Source organism: Zootoca vivipara, chromosome 12, assembly GCF_965207765.1.
Source record: "Zootoca vivipara chromosome 12, rZooViv2.hap1.1, whole genome shotgun sequence".
Lineage (NCBI taxonomy): Eukaryota > Metazoa > Chordata > Lepidosauria > Squamata > Lacertidae > Zootoca > Zootoca vivipara.
Genome location: NC_142595.1, coordinates 45,076,470 through 45,101,772, shown reverse-complemented (window position 1 = coordinate 45,101,772; position 25,303 = coordinate 45,076,470). Strand labels below are relative to the sequence as shown.

The following is a 25,303-nucleotide window of genomic DNA, read 5'->3' as shown; positions in this document are numbered from 1 at the left end:
AATCCCGGGGCCGAGCAAGGATGGCACAGCCGGCAAGCCACCTGATCTGCTTGCTGACCCTCCTGTGGCGCAGACCTACCCAGACGGGGGCAGGTAAGGGGCACCAGGTGCTTAGAGGGAGGCTTCGCACGAGGCCACCTGGGCTGCGATCCAGGCACCTCTTACTTACATGCAGCGCCGAGCGCACATCAGACCACGCAATGTAAATGAGCCGGACCGAAGCCCCCCCCCCCCTTAAGAAAGATTGACAACTCTGGGAAACCGGGGGGCGGGGGCGGCTGAGAGATATTTGCACCATGGCACCCGATATGCTTAAGACAGCCCTGAATGGAGTAGACCATTGTGGTTAGGAGCCAATGATAGCCTTATCCTCCATGAATTTGTCTAATTCTCCTTTAAAGCCATTTAAGTTGGTGGCTATCGCTACCTGTCTGAAGAAGGCCGGGTGAAATGTACTCGGAGTCGAGAGTGAATTTCATGCTCTTTATTCAGCTCATAGTCATCAAGGAGAAGAGGAGAAGAAGAATGGCTCTTTTCCCAAAACCATCTGCTTATATACATTATTTACACAATGGGCCTTGCGTGATTGGCTACTTCAGGGCTACACCTGTGGGCCAATTATATTGTGGATTGACTTCTGCCTGCAGCCTGATTGGCTGCTCCAGCAGGCCAATCAGGTTGCGGATTCACTTCCACCTGGAGTTGGATTGGGTAGCTCCCGCTGTTTCTGAATCCTATTGTTCTAGGATTCAGCTCAGTACATAACACCCCTCCCCTCTAAGTTCCAGTCCTGCCCGGGAAGTTGCATTCGTAGTCCCCAAGGTCTGCTGGCCGCCTCCGTGTGCGTTGTGGCCTGGGGTGTTCCTTGGTCAGGGGTTCTGGTTCTGGCTCGTGTTCCGAGGCTGCTGGCTGTGCCGGGGCTGTCTGGTCTGGCGCCACTGAACCACTAGGTTGTGGCTCTGGTTCCGGTGTCCTTCCAGCCTCGGGGCGCCCCTCTGTGCCTACTGCTTCTGCTTCCCCTGCCCACCCCTCTCGCTCTACAGGCCTCACTGCCCTGCTGTCCCCTTGGGACCCCTCTGTCCCGCTCTCCTCCCGGGTTCCTCCTGGGAATCGTCGCCGTAGCTGGTCGCAGTGGCGGCGCCAACATTGCCCCCCTTCCGTTAGTACCTCGTACGACACGGGACCGGTCACCTTGGTGACTGTGGCGGGTACCCATGCTGGGCCTGCCCCAAAATTCTTTGCGTACACTGCGTCCTGGGCCACAAATGTCCGGGGGTTCCTGCCTTTCCCCACCACTACCTCATCCTGAGCTCTGTCGGGGTGAAGTCGGTCCAGTCTAGTTGCAAGGCGCCGGCCCATTAGTAGTTCAGCTGGGCTCCGGCCCGTCGTTGTGCTTGGGGTGCTGTGCTGTGCTAGAAGAAATGCGGCAAGGCGGTATTCCCAGTCCCCTTGTGTCATGCGGCGGAGGCTGTCCTTGGTGGTCCGCACCATGCACTCCGCTTGGCCATTGGTGGCAGGGTGGAATGGTGCTGAGCGGATGTGGCGGATGGCGTTCTGCGCTGTGAAGGTCTGGAACTCCTCTGACGTGAATGCGGTTCCATTGTCCGAGACGAGGGTGTCAGGGAGCCCGTGGGTTGCAAAAAGCTTACGTAGTACCCGGATGGCTGCCGCCGTAGAAGTGGACGGTACCAGTGCGACCTCCAGCCATTTGGTGTAGGAATCCACCACTATGAAGAATGTTTTTCCCTGGAAGGGGCCAGCGAAGTCCACGTGCAAGCGTGACCATGGATGTCGGGCGGACTCCCAGGGCTGGACTGGGGCCCTTGGGGGATCCGGGCGGGATTCTTGGCAGGTCTGGCAGTGTTGGACCCAGGCCTCTATCTCTCTGTCAATCCCCGGCCACCACACATAACTCCTGGCAAGGGCCTTCATCCTCACTACCCCTGGGTGTGTCTCGTGTAGGGCTGTGAGGACCCTTTTGCGGAGGGGCTGGGGAACAACAACCCTGCTTCCCCATAACAGGCACCCCTTGTGGGCCGACAGTTCATGTTTGCGGTTTGTGTAGCCAGCGAATTCTGGCCCGGGTCTGCTGCTGGGCCATCCTCGCCACACCCAGTCCAGGACCCGGGAGATGACCCTATCTTTTGTGGAATGGTGCGCAACTTCTTGTGCCTGAATGGGTCGGTCGGGAAGCAGCTCCAGGGTCATAACCTCTTGCGCAGGCGCTGGGTCGGGGCCTGTTTCTGGTAGTGGTAGCCTGCTGAGGGCGTCTGCGTGGCCCATCGCCTTCCCAGGGCGGTGGATTAGTGCATACTGGTAGCCGGCAAGGAAAATTGACCACCTGAGGACACGTGGAGACAACACTTGGGGGGTCTGCTTCTCGGGGGCAAACAGGCCAAGCAACGGCTTGTGGTCAGTCACTATGGTAAAGGGCCGCCCGTACAAGAAATCATGGAATTTTTTTACGCCCTTCACGATTGCCAGACCCTCCTTGTCAATCTGTGAGTAGTTTCGTTCGGCTGCAGCAAGCGTCTGGGAGAAGTATGCCACCGGCACCTCTCTTCCATCCGGGAGTTGGTGTCCCAGGACAGCGCCGATGCCATAGGGAGAGGCGTCGCATGCCAGCACCACTGGCAGCCTCTCGTCGAAGTGTGCCAAGACCGAGTTCGAGACGAGCAAGTCCTTGACTGCCTGGAATGCGGCCCTTTGTCGCTGGCCCCACACCCAAGGGGCCCTTTTATCTAGGAGTCTGTGTAGGGGCTCCGCTACCGCTGCCTTATGCGGAAGAAAGGCATGGTAAAAGTTCAATAGTCCCAAGAATGACTGAAGTTCGGGCTTGCTCTTGGGCGCTGGGGCCTCACAAATGGCCCGTACCTTGTCACCGGTTGGATGGACCCCTTCTGCGTCCACCTTAAATCCCAGAAAGTCCACCTGCGGCACTCCCAGTAAACACTTTTCCCGCTTCACCTTGAGGCCCGCCGTCTGGAAACGGTGCAGGACGGAGCGGAGGCGGTCCTCAAATTCCTCTGGTGTGGGCCCGGCGATCAGTACATCATCGAAGAAGGGGGTGACGCCAGGAATCCCTTTAAGGAGAGAGTCCATTAGATTCTGGAATATGCCTGGTGCCACGCTAACGCCAAATTGCAGCCGCTTTACTCTGAATGCCCCTCTGTGCGTCACAATCGTCTGAGCCTCTGCTGTGGCTTCGTCCACAGGCAACTGTTGATACGCTTGGGCCAAGTCCAGTTTGCCAAAGATTTTTGACCCAGCCAGGGTGGCGAGGACATGGCTGACCACTGGCACTGGGTATGCATGGGCCGTGAGAGCCTTGTTTATGGTGCATTTGTAGTCTGCACAGATGCGGACCGAACCGTTAGGCTTGACGGGTGTGACAATTGGAGTTTCCCAGGGGGCGTTGGGCACCGGCTCCAGCACTCCTTGCTCCACGAGTCGGTCCAATTCCTCGTCTATGCGGGGTTTCAGGGCGAACGGGACCCGGCGGGCCTTGTGCCTGATGGGTCGTACAGCGGGGTCTAGCTGTAGGGCAATGGGGGGTCCTGTATATCGTCCCAATGCCCCATCGAAAACCCCTGGAAACTCTTTGCATATGGCGTCCACGTCCACTTGTAAGCTAGTGCGGTTCACCCCGGTAACGGCTAGCCCCAGAGGTCCAAACCATGCCAGTCCCAGTAAGCTAACGTAGGGGCCCTTAACTACCAGCAAGTCCAATTGTTGCTTTCGCCCTCGATATTGCACCCTGAAGGTCCCCACCCCCATTGTAGGGACCTTACGTTTCTGGAAGTCCCGGAGGGTGAATGGGGCCGGCCTTAGTTTGGGACCCCCATTAGGGCACAGTTCCCTTAATGTTCGGGCCGAGATTATGGATAGAGTTGAACCCGTGTCCAGCTCCATGCGGCATGGGGCTCCCTCTATCTGTACCTCTATATAAATTTTCTCTGTGCTGGGATGGGGCAACTGGAATACCTGGTAGTCCGTGATCTCCGTCGAGTTGCCTTGGTGCATGGTGCCGTGTGACCTGGGGCTCCTGGGTCGGTCATCTGATGCTTGTCGACGGGTGAGTCGAGCCCGACACACCCGGGCGATGTGTCCCAATTTTCGGCACTGCCTGCACTCTGCGTTGCGGAAACGACAGGTCCTCCTCTCGTGGTTCTCCCCGCAGCTTGCACAGTTCCCTCCTTCTCGTCGAGGCTGCTGTGGTGTGTGTGCTGCTTGAGTGCGCCGCTGTACTCGGTGTACTTCCTCCCTGTCAGATTCGGATTCGTCGGTGAGGTCTTCGTGGTAGACCCTCGGTTGGGATGGCGGGGCCGGTCGTGCCTCTTGCGTTGACCTCTCGGCGGCTTCGGTTGCCAGGGCTTCCTCCAGAGCAATCTGGAACGTGAGGTCTTTTTTGGCGTAGAGGCGTCGTTGCAAAATCTCGTCCCTCAGGCCACCGACGAGGCGGTCACGAAGCATGTTCTCCAACTCTGAGAAGTTGCAAAGCAGGGCGGCTTGGCGGAGGGAGGTCACAAACCCAGTTATGGTTTCCCCCGGGGCTTGCCGCTTTGCATAGAAGGCATTTCGGCAAGCTACCACCGAGGGCTGTGGTGAGAAGTGCTCCTTCAGCCGTTCCATTATTGTTTTGTAAGAGATGGTAGCGACATCTCTAGGTGCAAGGAGAGCCCGGGCGATTTCAAACGTCTCCTCTCCACAGACGCTGAAGAATGTCGCCCTCTAACACCAGCCAAAATTGCGAAAATTTGCAAAAAGAATTCCAACATATGCTGGAAATGTAATAAGGAAATTGGCACCTATTACCACTGCTGGTGGGAATGCGACGAAATTCGGAAGTTTTGGAACAATGTTTATGAAAAACTGAAAAAGATGCTGAAATTAACGTTTGAAAAAAAACCTGAATTATTCCTATTGAATATGGTCCCGAATAACATCCCAGAAGAGAAAAAGAATGTATTGTTGTATGCAATTGTAGCAGCTAGATTACTTATAGCCAGAAATTGGAAAGGAGGGAAAGTACCATCAATCTATGAATGGCAGGAAAAATTAGTAGAGTTTATGAATTTGGCCAAAATGACCGCGGTAATTAGAAACATCCCCAAACAAAAATATATGATTGAATGGAAAGGTGTAGAGGAGTATTTCAAAAAAGAAAAATTTAATATTGATTTGGTGATTTGTCTAAATTGAAAAAGAAGCAGGAAATTTTATTAGATATAATGATGTAATTAATGAAATAAAGAGTGAGAAGTAAGTTAAAGCAAGAACAGAGGGAAAGAAAGAAGGAAAGCGATGCATGAATAGTAGGAAGTATTTTTGCTGTATTTTTATTTTCTTTTTTTGTGTATTTTATGTATTATAAGTAAGTATTTTAGATCTATCCTCGTTCCTTTACTACTTAAGTCTTAATTGAAATATCGAAATTATGGTTTGAGTAAAGGTTCGGATTAAGATAGGTTATGTTATGTTAATTTCTTTATATTATGCTAATTTCTTTATTTTGTTAATTTTGTTAATTTGTTATTTGTTGTTTTGCCAATTTGTTTATTGATTTGTTAATTTGTTAATTGTCTATTTGATTTTGCTTTGTCTATTTTGTATCGTTGTATAATTGAAATAAAGTTTTTTCTTTAAAAAAAAAAATGAAGAATGTCGCCCTCTTCATGGCATCGTTGGTGACTTCTTTCGCTTGCAGGAGGAAGTTGAAACGGGCGGCGTACCCTTCCCAGTCTCCTGATGCTGGTTTGAATGGCGAGAAGCTGCTGTCGGTTGCCATTCTGGGTTCCTTGGGTCCTGGAGCTGAAGCCTGGATGCACGGTGCGATGCAGCGGTGCAGCGGTGCAGCAGGTGGCGGTGCTGCGGTGCAGTGCGTGGTGGCGGTCAGCTCAGCAGGATCCCATCCTCGTCGCCAGTGAAATGTACTCGGAGTCGAGAGTGAATTTCATGCTCTTTATTCAGCTCATAGTCATCAAGGAGAAGAGGAGAAGAAGAATGGCTCTTTTCCCAAAACCATCTGCTTATATACATTATTTACACAATGGGCCTTGCGTGATTGGCTACTTCAGGGCTACACCTGTGGGCCAATTATATTGTGGATTGACTTCTGCCTGCAGCCTGATTGGCTGCTCCTACAGGCCAATCAGGTAGCAGATTCACTTCTGCCAGCCGCCTGATTGGCTGCTCCAGCAGGCCAATCAGGTTGCGGATTCACTTCCACCTGGAGTTGGATTGGGTAGCTCCCGCTGTTTCTGAATCCTATTGTTCTAGGATTCAGCTCAGTACATAACACCGGGTCAACCCATCCATGAGGCACCTGGGGATGGCTGTAGGCAGGATTTCTGAATCAAAGATAGTTGGGACAGGATTACCCTTGAACCCCACAAATCTCTGATCCTCTCAGGTCTCTTGTGAGATCTCGCCAGAGCCTGGAAGCTGCCGCCAAACCCATGTGACACCAGTGAGTGAGGTCCCATCTGCACTATACATTTAATGCCACGCCAGACGTTTGGCTTCCAAAAATTGTTCAAAAACCAGAACACTCACTTCCATAGCTGCTAAGTTTTCCCTTTTCTCTCGAGGAAGCCTATTCAGCATAAGGGAATTTCCCTTAAAAAAGGGAGAACTTGGCAGCTATGCTCACTTCCGGGTTTCGATTGTCCGGGAGCCGATTGGTTTGGGAGTCAAGGCATTCAAGATCCAGGGTACGACTATATACATAGCACATACCATTTACACTAGTCGTGGCTTCCCCCAAAGAATTCTGGGAGCTGTAATTTGTTAAGAGCTGTTAACAGATGTGCGCTCAGCGCTCCCCTCACAAAAACAATTCTCAAGGTTCCCTGTGAAGGGGAATTTGTTTTAAAACTATTGCAACCATTGTAGTTTGGTGAGTGAAATAGGAATAAACTGCCATGTGAAAGCAGCCTTATATTTGGTCACTTAACTGGCTTCAAATTGTCTTTTTGCTTGCAAAGCCTATATTATTATTATTATTATTATTATTATTATTATTATTATTTTATTCACACAATGTACATTCTTTACAACAGACAAATCCAAAATAAAATCATATATAGCAAAATCATAAGTCTCATGTTTTCATTTACACTGATCTCCTCTCCGATACCTTTACTTGATATTTCTTGCTGCTTCTTTCCTTATTTTAAGTCTCTTAAATCCTATGCCAATCTTTAACAATTTCAATTAATTTTTTTAATTTATATTTATTGAAAGGGTTTTTTTGATACAAAATAGAAGAAAAACAATTTTACATAGCCAATACAAATAAAAACAACAACAACAAGAAAAAAAGAAAGAAAACCACAGAAAAAAAACACTTCAAAAAAAGAAAAGAAAAAAGAAATTAACAATTTCAATTAATACCTTCAACTCCCTCCCCCACAACCCAGTACTTCTCTCCACCCGTGTGTGATCTTCTTTGCCTACTATTATTTTTGTTATTGTTGCATTACTCACATTATTTGTTATTCCATCCTTAGTATAATATTATCCTATCTCCTTGCACCTTTTAAACTTTTGCATATTAATTTTTAAGCTTCAGCACCGACTTTTTAAATGTATTCCTTAACACATTCCCACTCTTTATTAATTTTTTTGATTAAAGCAGCCTCTGATTGATGCTGTTAATAATTTGAAAAGTTTAGTTCCCCATTCTAATAATTCTGGTATTTTGTCAGTTTTCCAATTTTTCGCCACTACGAATCTGGCTGCGACGGTTGTGTAAAGGAATACATTTCTTTTATCCTTGGGGATGTCACTCGATCACTAAACCCAGCAAAAATGCCTCTGGTTTTTTAAAGATTGAACTCCTAAATGTCTTTTTAAGCTCTTCATGTATCATAATCCAGAATTGTTTCACCACTTTGCACCCCTACCACATATGGTACATCATCCCCACTTCTGTTTTGATTCTTTTTGGTACATCTTTGATAGTTTTACTGGGGTAAGGTACCAGCGGTGAGGGTGAGGTACCTATCTTAAGGGCATATTTGTATATGAATAAGTATTAACTATCACAAAAGAGACCCAGGTGCTTGCTGATCAGAAGGTCGGCGGTTCGAATCCCTGTGACGGGGTGAGCTCCTGCCAACCTAGCAGTTCGAAAGCACGTCAAAATGCAAGTAGATAAATAGGAACCACTAAAGTGGGAAGGTAAACGGCGTTTCCGTGTGCTGCTCTGGTTCGCCAGAAGTGGCTTTGTCATGCTGGCCACATGACCTGGAAGCTATATGCCGGCTCCCTCGGCCAATAATGCGCGATGAGCGCGCAACCCCAGAGTCGGTCACGACTGGACCTAATGGTCAGGGGTCCCTTTACCTTTATCACAAAAGAATGGTCAGACTGCCCAGGTAATTAAATCAGTGGCCATTATCAGGCATTCTGGCAGGCAGGATTTCTGCTGTAGACTGCCTCCTTCTGTGATATATGTATGATGTTTTTTTTTTGGGGGGGGTGGTCTTGGGCTACAGGGTGAGCAGTTTCAAAAGTCTATATAAGGGCTTGCACACCATTGTTCAGGGTTCTCCTCCCGCACACCATTGTTCAGGGTTCTCCTCCCTCCTGTGTGGGATGAGTGGGGACCCTGTTGCAACAATTATTTGAATAAAGATCAAGCTTGCTAGCTGCATTACTTCTCAATATACTCTCGTTTGCCTCTGTTATTTTCTCTGACCGATAGGGAACCCACTTAAGGACTCTATATGGGCTCTGGAATACCACATAAAGGAAAGGGAGCAGTTTTTCTTATAACAATTATATGACAGTTGGGCCACCCAAGATTTGTTGGTCTGCTAAATTCTGCCTCTGGTCATGCCTCCCACTGGTGTGTGTCCCAAACAAGGTTGCACAAAAGGGGCTGTGGCCCTGTTATTGGAACCAAGTCCAGAACACTGTCCCTCCCAAGCCAATAAAGAAACAGCAGTTGGAAAGTTAAAAAGAGTTTACTCAAGGCTGTAGCAGTGTGTCTTGTGTGTAGAGCACACAAAGCATTCATACAATTGTAGCAAGCACACAACTGCATGATTTCCTGCGTCACTAGTGGCTAGGAATGCATGCTTAAGTCAGGTATTTGTCTACTTGGCTACAGAAAAGTTACTTCCTGATCCTCCCTTATCTCAAGCTCAGGCCTTGTAGCTTCAAATGTGGGGACATCTTGCTGTTCTGACTGTGGGAACGTGTTTCTGCAGGCTCAGCACTGTTGTGCTCCTAAACCTGTGCAGAGCTTATTCGCCCTGTGGAATCTGAATGCCCAAACTATCGTTCCTGAGAAGCGGCATGCCTGTCGAATAATTTCCTCAACGCCTTCTCCACTTCCTTGTTCCGCAGTGTGTATATGAATGGGTTCAACATGGGAGTGATCATGGTTTGGAACACAGCCAGTGCTCCGTAGGTGGAGGCACTTGAAGATGGACGCAAATATATAAAGACTGGAGGCGCATACTGGAGCAGCACCACAGTAAGGTGAGCACTGCAAGTGGAGAAGGCACGGCGCCTTCCCTCTGTTGTTCGGATTTTCAAAATGGCGGATGCGATGTAGGCATAGGAGATACATATGAGCACAAAGCAGCCGGCAGCCACGGCGCCAATGTTAGCCAGTGTGACGACATGATTCACAGCTGTGTCGGCACAGGCTAGCTTGAGCACTGGTGGTATGTCACAAAAGAAGTAGTCCACATGGTTGGGACCACAGTAGGGCAGACGGAACGTCAGGCTGGTATGGATAGCGGCATGAAAGGAACCCGTGAGCCAGGTCCCAGCTGCCAGACCAGAGCAGACCCTCCTGTTCATGAGTGTACTGTAGTTCAGCGGGCGGCAGATGGCAAGGTAGCGGTCATAAGCCATGACGGTGAAAAGGAAGCACTCGGTGCTCGCCAAGAAGTGGTATGAATAGAGCTGGGTGATGCAGCCTCCAAAGGAGATGGTTCTGTAGCTGGACCTTAGGAAGCCCGCCAAGACTTTGGGCACTGTGACAGAGGAGAGGCATGTTTCTATGACAGAGAGGTGGCACAGGAAGAAGTACATGGGGAGACGATGGAGTTGGGGTTCGAACAAGATGGTGATCAGGATGAGGAGGTTCCCCAGGACAGTCAGCATGTAGATGGCCAAGAAGATGAGGAAGAAGAGAAGGGGGAGTTCGGCTGTGTTTGGCAGCACCCCCAGGATAAAGACCATCACAGTGTGGTTGGCAGGGTCCATCTGATAGCACAGGAGGCAAAGAATAAAGCGAGCAATCAGAATCGAAGCGCAAGACAGGATTACAGGTTAACCGAAGGATGCAACAACATGCCCAGACCTTGAACAATTCTTAACTGAAACAGACTGCCTTCTCCTTCTTGACCCAGCCAGGTGGGTGTGCTCAGTCCAAGGTTTGAGGATATTAAATTATCTAGGCAGCAGTTGCAACATGCAATTTAGTGGCTCACTACATGGGACAGCAGCACATATATACTAAGACTGGCAGTCTGAGCCCTGCAGCTCCTAACAAGTAAATTAGTCGTTCAAATGAAGAAAGAAAATAATAATGGTCAGGCTCATTGCATTTTCTCTGTCTTTGTCTCAGCCTCTGCTCTTCACACGTTCCCTCTGTGTGTGGAAATGCCTACAGGTGTTGCATTTAAATGATAGTCTCATAACCTAAAACTTGGAGAGTATGCTATGGGGAGGCCACAAGCAGGACCTGAGTGCAACAGCACTCTTCTCTCCTGCAGCTTCCAGCAACTGGAATTCAGGAAGAGATATTGTTAGGAGTACCTGATCTCCAGGGTTGTTTAGGTATTGAACCATCATCTAGAGCAGTGATGGCAAACCTATGACATGCATGTCAGACATGACACGCAGAGCCCTCACTGCTGGCACATGCCCCACCAGCCCATTCGCGCTGTTATTGTTGTTTTCCCCCCATTTGTTTTCCCATTCCTCCTACAGCTTGTCTCCGCTACAGCTTGTCTCCGCTGTTAAAACCCGGATCCTTTTTGTTGTTGTTGTTGCTGGTAGCCAGAGATTGGTTTTTAACCCTTTCTGTGCTGTTTTTCTGGCACTTTGGCAGACTATGATTGGGTGTAACAGCGTTCATTTTTTAATCCATTCTGTGCTGGGTTTTTTGGCGCTTTGGCAGACGATGTCGGTGCTGCGTGTTAGTTCCAGTGAAGGTATTATTCACCATTTATTTCTGTTCTCTTCCCCCCCCCCAAAAAAAGCGCAGAAGCTTTGGGGCCTCCCCCCCAAAAAAGCAAAGCAACTTTTGCACACACACACACCCAAAAAAACCTCCCAAACTTTGGTCAGCAGCTCCCCCCAAAAGCTCAACAACTCTGGGCACTGTGTAATAAATAAGGGGTTTTTGGTTTGGTTGGGTTAAATAATTAGTTTTTGGTTTATGAAATACAGTTATATATTACAATTATACACTTTTGATATTTAAACTATAAATATCGTAAAATTATGGGTTTTTTCTCAAAGTACACACCACCCGAGTTATGCTCGGTTTTTTGGCGAATTTTGACACACCAAGCTCAAAAGGTTGCCCATCACTGATCTAGAGGGCTTCCCAGAAGGAGAATACATGCATATCTTAATAGAAGCATAGCTTTTGCATTCAGGTACACTCACCTCCAGTAAAGCTGCAGTGCTGTGATGAATGTAGGCATTGTTTTCAATGTGGCACAGTTCTTGAGTGCCCACCATTCTATATACTTGCACAGTCCAAACCACAGGGGGAAGGATAGGCTCCATTGGGGCCTGAGAGGCCTTTGGCTGGTGCCCAGGGGATATCAGGAATGCTCCCTCCTTCACTGGATGGCCCCAAGTACGGTGAGACAGGGAGGAAAACTCCCATTTCAGTGGGTGGGGTTGATGTTGAAGGTTTCACTCACTCATATAATATTTTTTTTAACCATTAAAGGAGAATGTCTAGCCAGCAACTTTCCATCCATGTGCATCAAGCTCTTCGTGGGGCTAAGTAGAGGCAGATCTTGGCACCTTAAATTTCAGCAACACCCTGAGTGATGCCAAAATTCAGTGTGCCCCCCCCTCCACCTCTCCCCTTCCATTCCACATCATAGTTGTGGCGCTCGCAAGGCTCTGTGCCCAGTGCGAAAAACTGTTCATGTTTCCCTAAACCCATCTCTGGTCTGAGGAGCATTCAACACCTGTTCCCCCTCCTCTCAATTTGAAATGATACAACCTTGAAATGAGAGGATGCGGTTTGGTTATATCCAGAATTATACTTGGCAAAACTGCTTGCCCCCCCCCCCCTTGCAGACCAGGAACAATAGAATATGCTGTTGGTTTTCTGAAGACCAGTTTTGAAATCTCAAAATTCCACAGTGCTCCTTATGTGAGGCTCTTAATTTATAAAGCCCTGTGCAAGTTGGGTCTGGAACAGCTTAAGAACTCCCTGAGCTCTTATCTCCCTACCTCAATAATTGAGATTACCCAGAGGGCATGGTTGTCATTCCTTACGCTACAGTGGCCCTGCTGGTTTCAATCAGATGTTGGACATGAAGGCCTCATTTGCACTATACATTTAAAGTGATATCAAAGCACTTTAAACAGCCATGGCTTCACCCAAAGAACCATGGTATTCCTACTTTATTGAAGGTGCTGAGCATTGCTGTTGTTGTTTAGTTGTTTAGTCGTGTCTGACTCTTTGTGACCCCATGGACCAGAGCATGTCAGGCACTCCTGTCTTCCACTGCCTCCTGCAGTTTGGTCAGACTCATGTTGGTAGCTTCGAGAACAGTGTCCAACCATCTCGTCCTCTGTCGTCTGCTTCTCCTTGTGCCCTCAATATTTCCCAACATCAGGGTCTTTTCCAGGGAGTCTTCTCTTCTTATGAGGTGGCCAAAGTATTGGAGTCTCAGCTTCACGACCTGTCCTTCCAGGGAGCACTCAGGGCTGATTTCCTTCAGAATGGATAGGTTTGATCTTCTTGCAGTCCATGGGACTCTCAAGAGTCTCCTCCAGCACCATAATTCAAAAGCATCAATTCTTCGGCGATCAGCCTTCTTTATGGTCCAGCTCTCACTTTCATGCATCAATACTGGGAAAACCATAGCTTTAACTATACGGACCTTTGTTGGCAAGGTGATGTCTCTGCTTTTTAAGATGCTGTCTAGGTTTGTCATCGCTTTTCTCCCAAGAAGCAGTAGTCTTTTTATTTTGTCTCTGCTGTCACCATCTGCAGTGATCATGGAGCCCAATAAAGTAAAATCTCTCACTGCCTCCATTTCTTCCCCTTCTGTTTGCCAGGAGGTGATGGGACCAGTGGCCATGATCTTAGTTTGTTTGATGTTGAACTTCAGATCATATTTTGTGCTCTCCTCTTTCACCCTCATTTTAAGTCCTCCTCACTTTCTGCCATCAAGGTTGTGTCATCTGCATATCTGAGGTTGTTGATATTTTTTTCCGGCAATCTTAATTTCAGTTTGGGATTCATCCAGTCCAGCCTTTTGCAAGATGAATTCTGCATATCAGTTAAATAAGCAGGGAGACAATATACAGCCTTGTCGTACTCATTTCCCAATTTTGAACCAATCAGTTATTCCATGTCCAGTTCTAACTGTAGCTTCTTGTCCCACATTTCTCAGGAGACAGATGAGGTGATCAGGCACTCCCATTTCTTTAAGAACTTGCCATAGTTTGCTGTGGTCGACACAGTCAAAGGCTTTTGCATAGTCAATGAAGCAGAAGTAGATGTTTTTCTGGAACTCTCTAGCTTTCTCCATAATCCAGTGCATGTTTGCTATTTGGTCTCTGGTTCCTCTGCCCCTTCGAAATCCAGCTTGCACTTCTGGGAGTTCTTGGTCCACATACTGCTTAAGCCTGCCTTGTAGAATTTTAAGCATGACCTTGCTAGCATGTGAAATGAGCGCAATTGTGTGGTAGTTGGAGCATTCTTTGGCACTGCCCTTCTTTGGGATTGGGATGTAGACTGATCTCCAATCCTCTGGCCACTGCTGAGTTTTCCAAACTTGCTGGCATATTGAGTGTAGCACCTTAACAGCATCATCTTTTAAAATTTTAAATAGTTCAGCTGGAATACCATCACTTCCACTGGCCTTGTTATTAGCAGTGCTTTCTAAGGCCCATTTGACTTCACTCTCCAGGATGTTTGGCTCAAGGTCAGCAACCACACTACCTGGGGTGTCCAAGACATCCATATCTTTCTGGTAGAAGACTCCTATTACCCCCAGAAAGCTACCATTCCCAGAGTGGTTTAACACACAATCCCTCTTCTCATGGACTACTGAGAATTGTAACTGGGAGAGGAAAGGGGTTTTCCTACCAACTCTCAGTTCCTTAAGGAATTAGAGTTCCCAGGATGCTTTGGAGGAAGGCAAGACAGTTTAAAGTGGTATCATACTGCTTGAAATGTATAGTTTAGATTGAGCTGGCTGCCATTGGATGAAGGAATCAAACTCAGACTATATATCTCAAATCGTAACAGAGTGGAAAGCAGGAAAGTGTTATAAATTAGGTGCCATGCAGGGCTAAACAAGCTAGGATGCATATCCGAACAAGTGACACACACTCTGTTAAGGATAATTGTTTAATTCACACTAAAATAGAAATTGCCTGTACGTCTATTACTAAGGGTTTAACATTGGAAATTCCATTGGAGTATACTAAGCTAGAAGAGTGCTCTCTAAGCTTCTAACTGAGTTGATAATTAACTGTTGGTGTTCTCTGCTAGCTCTCACATGAATGTTTAACCTTAAAACACATGTGATTAACGTATTCAATTGCAAATCTCCATTTTGAAACAGAGTTGCCTCTTGGGTTTTTGTTCCTGGGCAGTCAAAAAGCCTCTTCAGGAACTGCTTAGCTTTAGGCTGGATGCAAGCTATGGAAGAGACAGAGCTTTGATTTATTGCCCTGATCATAATTATGTTATATATTTAAGAAGAGAAACCTATGCTTGGATAAGAATATGCTTTATGGAATTAATTGGATGTATCATTGATTGTTTTTGTACCTATTTTGAAGAAGTTCTGGTTAGTAGAGCTGGACAATTTTTATTCCCAAAGGAATCAGCTTTTATATATCCAGTTGCTTCATGCATGTGCAATATTAAGGAAAGTATAAAATACACGGGAAGGTTCTTACCATCTTTTTTATTCAATAATTACAGAGAGAGGCTAGAGAACCCAGCCTCTGGAATAAATGTGCTGTCCTGATTGAATCTCTACGTGCTGATTCTCCCACTTCTTCATTCGTCACTTCTACAGGTGCTGCTACATGCCCTCTGTCTTTCAGCTCTTTGCTCTCCTACTTTTAAGGCTCACTGGGTTCTGGGAGAGGGGGGTCTGGAAGGCTTTCCAATGGCACCGTGTCCGTCAGGTGATGCCTCACACCCTACTCTCCCATTATCTCCCAACTTTTCCCCTCATTTACCTCTGAGCTGTGACCTCCCGGTTGTACATCTAAACCAGGGGTGTCAAACTCAAATTCATCGGGGGCCGCATCAGCAGTTTGGTCACCCTCAAAGGGCCGGTTGTATCTGTAGGACTATGTGTCCACTCTTTATTATCATAAATTATTGTCACTGCATTCAATTATTACTGTTTTTTTGTAATAATGTAAGTAATAACTAGCTCTGAAAGCAGAAACATAGTCAGAATAATGGCAAGTAGATATTATTGTACAATTTATTGAAAAATGATTTTTGTAACTGCACTGGGTGGTGGAGGCTCGCTAGGGTTTCCTGCAGGAGCTTTGCAGAGCTACTGGTACCTGGAGATGCTGGGGTCCTTCTGCATGCAGGACAGATGTTCTGCCAGTGAGCCACCACCCTTCACCAAAGGGACTGGCTGAGGTTGACTCACTGGAGCTGCTCTCCTGGTTCCAGGGTTTAAGGGCCAGAAGTATAAAGCAGCATCCTATGTTTCTGAAGAGAGGGAGAGGGAGGGGAGGGAGGGAGGGAGAGAGGAAGGAAGGAAGGAAGGAAAGAGGGGAGAGAAAGAAGAGTAGGAAATAAGGAAGGGAATAAAGAAGGAAAGAAAAAGAAAGAGGGAGAAAAGATGGAAAGGGAGAAAGAAGGAAGGAAGTAGAGAGGGAAAGAAAGAATAAGAATGAGGGAGAGGAAGAAAGATGGGAAGGAAGGAAGGAAAGAAGGAAGGAAGGAAGGAAGGAAGGAAGGAAGGAAGGAAGGAAGGAAGGAAGGAAGGAAGGAAGGAAAGAGGGAGCAGGAGGGAGAGAGGAAGGAAAGAGGGGAGAGAAAGAAGAGTAGGAAAGAAGGAAGGGAATAAAGAAGGAAAGAAAAAGAATGACGGAGAGAAGACAGAGATAAAGAAGGAAGGAAGGAGAGGGAAAGAACGAATAAGAACGAGAGAGAGGAAGAAAGAAAGGGAAGGGGGGGAGGTTGCCGCCTTGATTCAGCGCCAGAAAAGAGTGCGAAGGGACCCAGGGGCAAAAAGCATTTCCCGTGCAGCGTGAGGCAGCGGGTGTCCGTTTTAGCAGACGTGCGTGAAGCCTCAGAGTTGCACGTTCATGAGGCTGAGCCGCTGCTGAGCTCACGTTCATGAGGCTGAGCCGCGGCAGGAGGAGGAGGAGGTGAGGCAAGAGGAGGAGGAGGCGGCTTGTCGGGTCGGTGCCTGGCAGCACCGTACGGAGAGTGCCGAGCCTCTGGGACGCAGCAGTGCTCTGTAGCACTTTAAATCCTCATCCTCCTCCACGTGGCGCTGCTGGGTGTTTTGTCTGTGCTTCAGCAGCAGCAGCAACAGCAGCCGTTTCCAGGCACCGAGCCATGGCAGGAGGAGGAGGATTCAAAGTGCTACAGAGCACTGCTGCGTCCCAGAGGCTCGGCACTCTCCGTATGGCGCTGCTGGGCGCTGACCCGGCAAGCTGCCTCTTCCTTCTCCTGCTGTGGCTCGGGGCGCTCCATGCAGCGCTGCTCCGGCCGCCTTTCTACCCCCTCCCCAGGCCCCAGCTGTTTGTCTGCGCTTTGTCGGTGCGGCGCTTCAGCAGCAAGGTCCCGCTGCTGGGTCCCGCTGGCTGGGGCGCTCGGCAGGCCACATGACGAGGTCTGGCGGGCCGGATTTGGCCTGCGGGCCTTGAGTTTTACACCCGTGATCTAAACTGTCTTCCTCTTCCTCCTCCCTGGAAGGGTCAGGCTGAGGAGGTGGTCTCTACCATTCCTCCTCTGCCTAGTCCCCGACACCATGCATTTAAAGCACCATGATACCACTTACACCAGTCATGCCTCTCCCCCCCCCAATATATTCCGGGAGTTGTAGTTTGTTAAGGGTTCTAACCCCTGTTCCTCTCACAAAAGCTACAGTTCCCAGGATTCCCTAGAAAGATAGGTTGTTGTAAAAACCATTGCAACAACTGTAGTTTGGTGAGGGGGATAGGAATATACTGCTGTGTGATTGCAGCCTTAAGCTTGACCACTTAACTGACTTCAAATTAGGCAATTGTGGACATACACATCTCAGGAATCTCACTCTGATGTTTCTGATATGGCTTTTGGTTCAGATCCTAGCAACACCTATAAGAGAGAAAGCATACCACAGCTGAGAGTAAGAGGAAGAACATTTAAATCACTCCCTACTATATTATATGAAAGTTGGACCACTCAGGTTCTGTTGCTCTACGTGTTTCTGCCCCTAGTCATGCCACCACTGGAATGTGTCCCTAAGAAGGTTGCACAGATGGGACTGTGGCCCTCATGTTGAAAATGGTACCCCACCCCCTCTTCCATCCCAGTCCAATAAATCTGCTTCTAAATTTATGCAGAGCCCTGTGGAATCTGACTGCCCAACCTATCATTCCTGAGAAGCAACATGTCTCTTGAATGATTTCCTCAACGCCCTTTTCACTTCCTTGTTCCGCAATGTGTATATGAACGGGTTCAACATAGGAGTGATGATGGTGTAGAATACAGCTAGAGTCCCATAGGTGGAGGCACTTGAAGATGGACGCAAGTATATAAAGTTATATAAAGTATATAAAGTATATAAAGTATATAAAGTATATATGCGCATACTGGAGCAGCACCACGGTAAGGTGAGCACTGCAAGTGGAGAAGGCACGGCGCCTTCCCTCTGTTGTTCGGATTTTCAGAATGGCGGATGTGATGTAGGCATAGGAGATACATATGAGCACAAAGCAGCCGGCAGCCACAGCGCCTATGTTGGCTAGTATGATGGCATGGTTCACCGATGTGTCAGCACAGGCTAGCTTGAGCACTGGTGGTATGTCACAAAAGAAGTAGTCCACTTGGTTGGGACCACAGTAGGGCAGACGGAACGTCAGGCTGGTATGGATAGCGGCATGAAAGGACCCAGTGAGCCAGGTCCCAGCTGTGAGACCAGAGCAGACCCTCCTGTTCATGAGTGTACTGTAGTTCAGCGGGCGGCAGATGGCAAGGTAGCGGTCATAAGCCATGACAGTGTAAAGGAAGCACTCGGTGCTTGCCAAGAAGTGGAAGGTATAGAGCTGGACGATGCAGCCTCCAAAGGAGATGGTTCTGTAGCTGGACCTTAGGAAGCCCGCCAAGACTTTGGGCACTGTGACAGAGGAGAGACAGGTGTCTAGGAAGGAGAGGTGGCAGAGGAAGAAGTACATGGGGAGACGATGGAGTTGGGGTTCTAACAAGATGGTGATCAGGATGAGGAGGTTCCCCAGCACAGTCAGCATGTAGATGGCCAAGAAGATGAGGAAGAAGAGAAGGGGGAGTTCGGCTGTGTTTGGCAGCACCCCCAGGACAAAGACCGTCACAGTGTGGTTGGCAGGGTCCATCTGATAGCACAGGAGGCAAGGAACAAAGTGAGTAATCTGAATGGAAGGGTAAGACAAGATCAAAGGATAACTAAAGGATGTGAAAACATGCAAGTTGCAACATGCAGTTCAGTGGCACTGGCTCACCACAAGGGGAAGTTGCATATATACACAAAGGTTGGCAGTATGAGCCCTGCAGCTCCTAACAGGAAGAATAGTAATTTAGACATTCAAATGATGAAAGAAAATAATTGTCAGGCTTGTTTCATTTTCTCTGTCTCTTTCTTTATCCATTCCTTCTCCCTCTTCCTCTCTCTCCTTCTTTTGCTCTTTTAACTGCCATGGGTATTTATTGCTAACCCTAATGACTATGTTTCACCTTCACTATTGGAGGAAGGATGCTTCTGAATTCCAGTTACTTGGAATCAAAAGTAGGGAGAAGTGCTGCTGCACGGAAGTCCTTGTTTACAGTTTCTCTTAGGCATCTACCAACTTGGCCAACATTATATCAGGATGCAGGACTAGAATTTGACGTTTGGCTATTTTTTTAAAAAACAACCAAACCTCAAACTCAGGCATGCCCTCCCAACAGATGTCAAAGAGAACAACAACTATCAGACTTCTAGAAGACATCTGAAGGCAGCCCTGTTTAGGGAAGCTTTTAATGTTCGATGGATTACTGTATTTTAATATTTTGCGTGGACAGGCAGAGTCCCCCAAAACCCAGGCAACCCCCAAGTGGAATAATGACTCAATACAACTTGCTATGGGATTAAATTTGGCCACAATTTTATTAAGATTCAGATGTAGGGAGATCTTGGCTCAGGCATTGGGCGTTGTAAAATAAAAGTCAATTTTAGAAGAATTAAATTCTCTGAAGTTTTGGAGAGGGACGCTTTCCTCCCTTTGTCACAGCTGCAAGCTCCCAGCACATTTTCTGGACAAGCATACAATGGGAACAAACATTGCTTTCTACTGACCTAGCTTGCGGCTAGTCTGGATTCATTTCCTTTTTCAAAAATTGTTTTAAAACATAAGAACATCCAAAGGCCTATCTGGTCCAGCATTCTGGTCAACTGGATGCCTATGAGACCTGATTGCAACAGCACTCTTCTCTCCTGTAGCTTCCAGCAACTGAAATTCAGAAAGAGATGTTCTAGCAGAACCTGCTCCCCAATGCTGTTTGAGTAATGAACCACCAGCTAGAGAGCTTCCCAGAAGGATATGTGCATATCTTAATAGAAGCATAACTTTTGCATTCAGATATTCTCACCTCCTGTAAACCTGCAGTGCGATGATGTATGTAGGCATTACTTTCAGTGTGGCACAGTTCTTGAGTGTCCGCCAGTCTATATACTTGCACAGTCCAAACCACAGCCTTCTAGAGGAAGGATATGCTCCATGGGGGCCTGAGAGGCCCCTGGCTTATGTCCAGGGAGTATCAGGGATGCTCCCACCATTAAGGAGGCAATCTCGTTGCTCTCTTCCTTTCACCCAACCCGACTGACACAGCAACATTGTGCTGCTGATATCGGCAAGGGCATAACCAGTTAGGACAAACAGAACAGTTTCCTCTGGGTATTCTAGCAGGATCGCTTCATTAATTCCCCCTGTTGAGAGACAGAAGCTTCATTTTCCTAGCAAACACAGGGGAGGGAGAACTTTTACATACCAAAGCTACATTCCCTCTGGGTTTACAGGGGCCATACTCCAGTTGTGGGTGGAGCCAGAGGCAAAGGTAGACACAGTCATGCATGTGAGTTTTACCTTTGTGCAATAAGTTAATTTCTACGCATGCTTGTATGCCTCTCTATACCCTATTAAGCTGTCTGACATTATGATTTTCATTATGCTTTAATCATTGATGCTCTGTAATGTGTTTTTAATGTGGTACACTGCCCTGGGATCTTCTGATAAAGGGTGAAATATAAATTGTAATCATCATCATCAACAACAACATCATCATCAGTACATGCTTAAGCCATGAAACTCACTCCCATAAGACACAGCGATAGACTCCAACTTTGATGACTTTAGATTAGAGAGATTCATAGAGGATAAGGTTATCAGTGGTCACAAACCCTGATGGCTATGTTTTATCTCCACTGTCAGAAGCAGTTGTTGTTGTTGTCGTTTAGTCGTTTAGTCGTGTCCGACTCTTCGTGACCCCATGGACCATAGCACGCCAGGCACTCCTGTCTTCCACTGCCTCCCGCAGTTTGGTCAAACTCATGTTTGTCGCTTCGAGAACACTGTCCAACCATCTCATCCTCTGTCGTCCCCTTCTCGTTGTGCCCTCCATCTTTCCTAACATCAGGGTCTTTTCCAGGGAGTCTTCTCTTCTCATGAGGTGGACAAAGTATTGGAGTCTCAGCTTCACGACCTGTCCTTCCAGTGAGCACTCAGGGCTAATTTCCTTCAGAATGGATAGGTTTGATCTTCTTGCAGTCCATGGGACTCTCAAGAGTCTCCTCCAGCACCATAATTCAAAAGCATCAATTCTTCGGCGATCAGCCTTCTCTATGGTCCAGCTCTCACTTCCATACATCACTACTGGGAAAACCATAGCTTTAACTATACGGACCTTTGTTGGCAAGGTGATGTCTCTGCTTTTTAAGATGCTGTCTAGGTTTGTCATTGCTTTTCTCCCAAGAAGCAGATGTCTTTTAATTTCGTGACTGCTGTCACCATCTGCAATGATCAAGGAGCCCAAGAAAGTAAAATCTCTCACTGCCTCCATTTGTTCCCCTTCTATTTGCCAGGAGGTGATGGGACCAGTGGCCATGATCTTGGTTTTTTTGATGTTGAGCTTCAGACCATATTTTGCGCTCTCCTCTTTCACCCTCCTTAAAAGGTTCTTTAGTTCCTCCTCACTTTCTGCCATCAAGGTCGTGTCATCTGCATATCTGAGGTTGTTGATATTTCTTCCGGCAATCGTCAGAAGCAATATGAGTCTTAATTCCAGCTGCTGGAAAGCACAGGAGGGGAAAATGCTGTTGCACTCAGGCCCTCCTTGAAAATTTCCCATGGGCATCTGGGTGGACACTGTGAGAACAGGATGCTGGACTAGATGAAACTCTGCCTGCCTGAACCAGCAGGGCTCTCATTGTATTCTCCATTCAGGCAAGCAAGGAGCATTATCAGAGCTCCCTGTCACATTCCAACCAGGCAAGGGGAGAGTATGAAGTAGGGCTGATCAGGGGTGTGGCTTGGGAAACGGTGTGTGGCCTAGAGACATGGGTGGAGGAGGGAGGAAGGACACCCACCTGTCCTGTTCCAGAACTGAGCTACCTGCAACACGATTGGTCAGTTCATGGAAGCCACACCTATCACTCAGTCAGGTTGCTAGTTGCATTGCTAGAATGCGCTACAACGTCACCCGAGTGACCCTAGTGAGCATTTCAGTTTCAAATATTCAGATTATTTCTACTTTTATTTAATAAATTTAATAAATTTAATAAATTTAATAAAATTTAAATAAAGTATTTTTTATTTACTTACTTGATTTAAGGGGGTGGTAGATTGCATTTGGTCCCGGGACCCGAGGTTCCCACCCCTACTGTAACATTTACCAGGGAGTAAGTCCTGTACTCGTCTACCTCCACCTCCACACACCCCTTCATTTGTCCTGCTTTGCACATTGAGTTTTTTGCCTAGTGGGAATGTGTCCTCAGACTCTTCATCTTGCTTCTCTGGATGAATCCATCCATCCTGCTTCTCTGGATGGATAAAGAAGTATGTGTACAAAGCTTATTGTATAAGACTAAAATTTACATACATTGCTCCGCTGATTCTCACCAGTCGCCCAAAAGAGTTGCAGCCAGGTTGGGGGACTGGGAAGAATAACGCCCAATGCCTGAGCCAAGGTCTCCCTGCTTCTGAATCTTAATAAAGTTGTGGCCAATTTGAATCCCATAGCACGTTGTCTGGGGTTTGGGGGTTGCCTGGGGTTTGGGGGACTCCACCTGTCCACGCAAAAGTTTGTTGAGTTCTGCCATGGGTGGTGCTTATTCCCATCAGAAGCATGAATCTTGGAAGGCCATCTCCCTTTTACACTTGGCCTGGGAGCACAGGGCCCTGACTGACTTCAGTTACTGTGGCTGCTAAACGGACTATTGGGCTGGGGTATTGTTTATGGGGTTTTGTTTATGGCATTGTTGCTGTTAATGATATACCAAAAAATATATTTACGTTAGCTCTTATTATGTGGAAATTGTTTAATTTGGTTGTGTGTTTTTGTGTATTTTGTGACTCGTTTTGTTATGTCAGAATTGTGTGGGGTTTCCCCCCTAGTTGTAAGTTGCCTTGAACATGGTTTGAAATATGGAAAGGTGGCATACAAATAAAATTTCATATATACATACATGATTTTATGTGTATGCCGCTGTTGCACAGTTAAAACCATGCTCAAGGCAACTTACTTTTTTATAAAAAATATATGTGTAAGTACAACATAACAAAAGTAGTCATAACATTTAATAATACCCAGCCAAATAGAACAATTTCCATATAAATCACAACAAGATCTAGAATAATGATACAGAAAAACCAACAGCACCCTCACAACAAACCCCAGCCCCATATGTACTGTGGTACCTCGACAACCGAACAATTCGACTTCCGAAGATTTCGACTTCTGAAGTCGACAACCCCGGAAGTCTTTTCGCCTGTCTTTGTCTTTGTCTTTTCGACAACCGAAGACTTCAACTTACGAAGATGGCTGCGGAATGGATCGTCTTCGTAAGTCGAGGTACCACTGTATGGGGAAGTTGATTCATTCCACATTCCCTTTCCCCAATGCCCACCTTTAAGAAAATTAATTAGCTAGAAACATTATTTAGATCACCCAAGATTCTTGTTCACCACAGACACCATTGGAAAATGAACACATTTCTATTATGCACCAACATAGTATAAGATAGCATTCCCCATATTGTCTGAGTGAACACAGCTAATGGCCAGTGAAATCCTATTCGCTGCCCAGGTAATCATTCAATTGGTGAAGACATCTTCCTGCTCCACAGCTTTCTTAATGCACACTTCATCTCCTTGTTCCTCAATGTATAAATGACGGGATTCAGGAGTGGGGTTACAGTGGTGTAGAACACAGCCACCACTCCGTCCAGTGGGTCTTCAGATCCTGGCCTCAGATAGATGAACACTAGGGGAACATAGTAAGTTATGACAACTGTGATGTGAGCAGCGCAAGTGGAGAATGCTCGGCGACGTCCCTCAGCGCTACGGATCCTCAGGATTGTAGAGATGATGTACACGTAGGATGTGAGGATGAGGAGGAAACAGGTCATGGCCAAGAAGCCAATGTCTACAAAGGTCACCATCTCGTTGAGTGCCGTGTCAGCACAGGCCAGCTTAAGCACAGCTGGGATGTCACAGAAGATATAGCCCACTTGGTCCCCATGGCCATAGGGCAAGTGGAAGGTGAGAGTGGTCTGTATCATAGAGTGCAAGGAGCCCCCGAACCAGGTTCCGAAGGAGAGGCAGAGGCAAGCTTTATGGCTCATGATAGTGCCATAGCGGAGCGGCTTGCAGATGGCCAAGAAGCGGTCATAGGCCATGACGGTATAGAGGAAACATTCAGTGCAGCCCAGGAAGTGGAAGAAGAAGAGTTGGGTCACGCAGCCACCAAAGGAGATGACCCCACCACCTTCAAGAAACCCAGCGACCACCTTGGGCACCACCACTGAGGAGACAGTCATATCCAAGAAGGACAAGTGGCAAAGGAACCAATACATGGGTTTGTGCAGCCGGGGCTCAAATGCCACTGCCAAGAGGATCATGAGGTTTCCGATGAAGGTGAGCAGGTAGATGAGCAGGAAGAAGAGGAACAATGGGACTCGTAGTTCATGGGGATAAGGAAACCCGACAATGATGAAATGGTACTGTCCCGTTTGGTTTTCACACTCCATGTAACTTAATGTTCACCTTGGTGCTGTTAATGATTTGACTGCAAAATCCAAACAAGGGAGAGAAGGGGTTGGTGTGCCACATCAACTGCTCAATTCTGGGAAAATTACTTGTAACCACTTAGGTTTTTTCTAGGAGATAAAATGAAAGTACAGATAAAATTAATATTGCGGATGGGTGGCAGATTCCAAACCGTACCCTCAATTCTCACATGGAATATCAAAAGTCTAGCCCATTAGATATATTAATTTCAAACTAGGTGTTCAATTTTTAGTTGGACTGCTATGCTCGGAGATTAATTTTGCTGAGAATCATAGTACTGATCTCCAAATAAACAAAGTTATGTTTGAGCTGTAAGAGTAGGTTGTATTTTTTTTGGTAAGGATTTCATCTTTCACTAACAGGTTTTTGCATTATAGCTTTGTACAGTAGCCAAAACATAAGTTAATTTTTTGTAACTCCGATTTCAGAAGACCTTGGCTGCAACTGAAAGCAGAAGTTGTTTCTGAAACTTAGTATCATCTCTGTTTACTCATTCCAGCTATTCTCCAGGAATTACATAAAACAGGTCTCATGTTCAATCCCAGGCAGCTCTAGGTAGGTCTGGGAGAGACCTCCTGCCTGA

At 47.1% G+C, this 25,303-nt stretch overlaps 3 protein-coding genes across 3 annotated transcripts; all 3 read right to left on the bottom strand.

The window, feature by feature from the left end:
- Positions 1-9,216: 9,216 nt before the first annotated feature.
- Positions 9,217-10,227, bottom strand: LOC118095047 (olfactory receptor 10S1-like). The gene has a single exon (XM_035135925.2). The coding sequence runs from the start codon at positions 10,225-10,227 to the stop codon at positions 9,286-9,288; it is 942 nt and encodes a 313-aa protein (XP_034991816.1). The 3' UTR covers positions 9,217-9,285.
- A 7,530-nt stretch (positions 10,228-17,757) lies between these two features.
- On the bottom strand, positions 17,758-19,473 carry LOC118094990 (olfactory receptor 10S1-like). Its single transcript, XM_088655039.1, has 2 exons — positions 18,008-19,473; positions 17,758-17,976 (listed from the first exon to the last, which is right to left on the bottom strand). Exons 1-2 carry the CDS (start codon positions 18,772-18,774, stop codon positions 17,799-17,801), a joined length of 945 nt encoding a protein of 314 aa, XP_088511165.1. The 5' UTR covers positions 18,775-19,473; the 3' UTR covers positions 17,758-17,798.
- A 3,845-nt stretch (positions 19,474-23,318) lies between these two features.
- Positions 23,319-24,803, bottom strand: LOC118095728 (olfactory receptor 10G6-like). Its single transcript, XM_035136967.2, has one exon. The coding sequence runs from the start codon at positions 24,678-24,680 to the stop codon at positions 23,742-23,744; it is 939 nt and encodes a 312-aa protein (XP_034992858.2). The 5' UTR covers positions 24,681-24,803; the 3' UTR covers positions 23,319-23,741.
- Between the last annotated feature and the right edge of the window lie 500 nt (positions 24,804-25,303).

Bases quoted from the DNA above. Each gene is read 5' to 3' on its own strand.
- LOC118095047 (XM_035135925.2), bottom strand. From the start codon at position 10,227: ATGGACCCTGCCAACCACACTGTGATGGTCTTTATCCTGGGGGTGCTG.
- LOC118094990 (XM_088655039.1), bottom strand. From the start codon at position 18,774: ATGGACCCTGCCAACCACACTGTGACGGTCTTTGTCCTGGGGGTGCTG. The intron at 17,977-18,007 runs ATACTTTATATA...TACTTTATATAC, and splicing joins CTGCTCCAGTATGCGCATAT to TTTATATAACTTTATATACT.
- LOC118095728 (XM_035136967.2), bottom strand. From the start codon at position 24,680: ATGGAGTGTGAAAACCAAACGGGACAGTACCATTTCATCATTGTCGGG.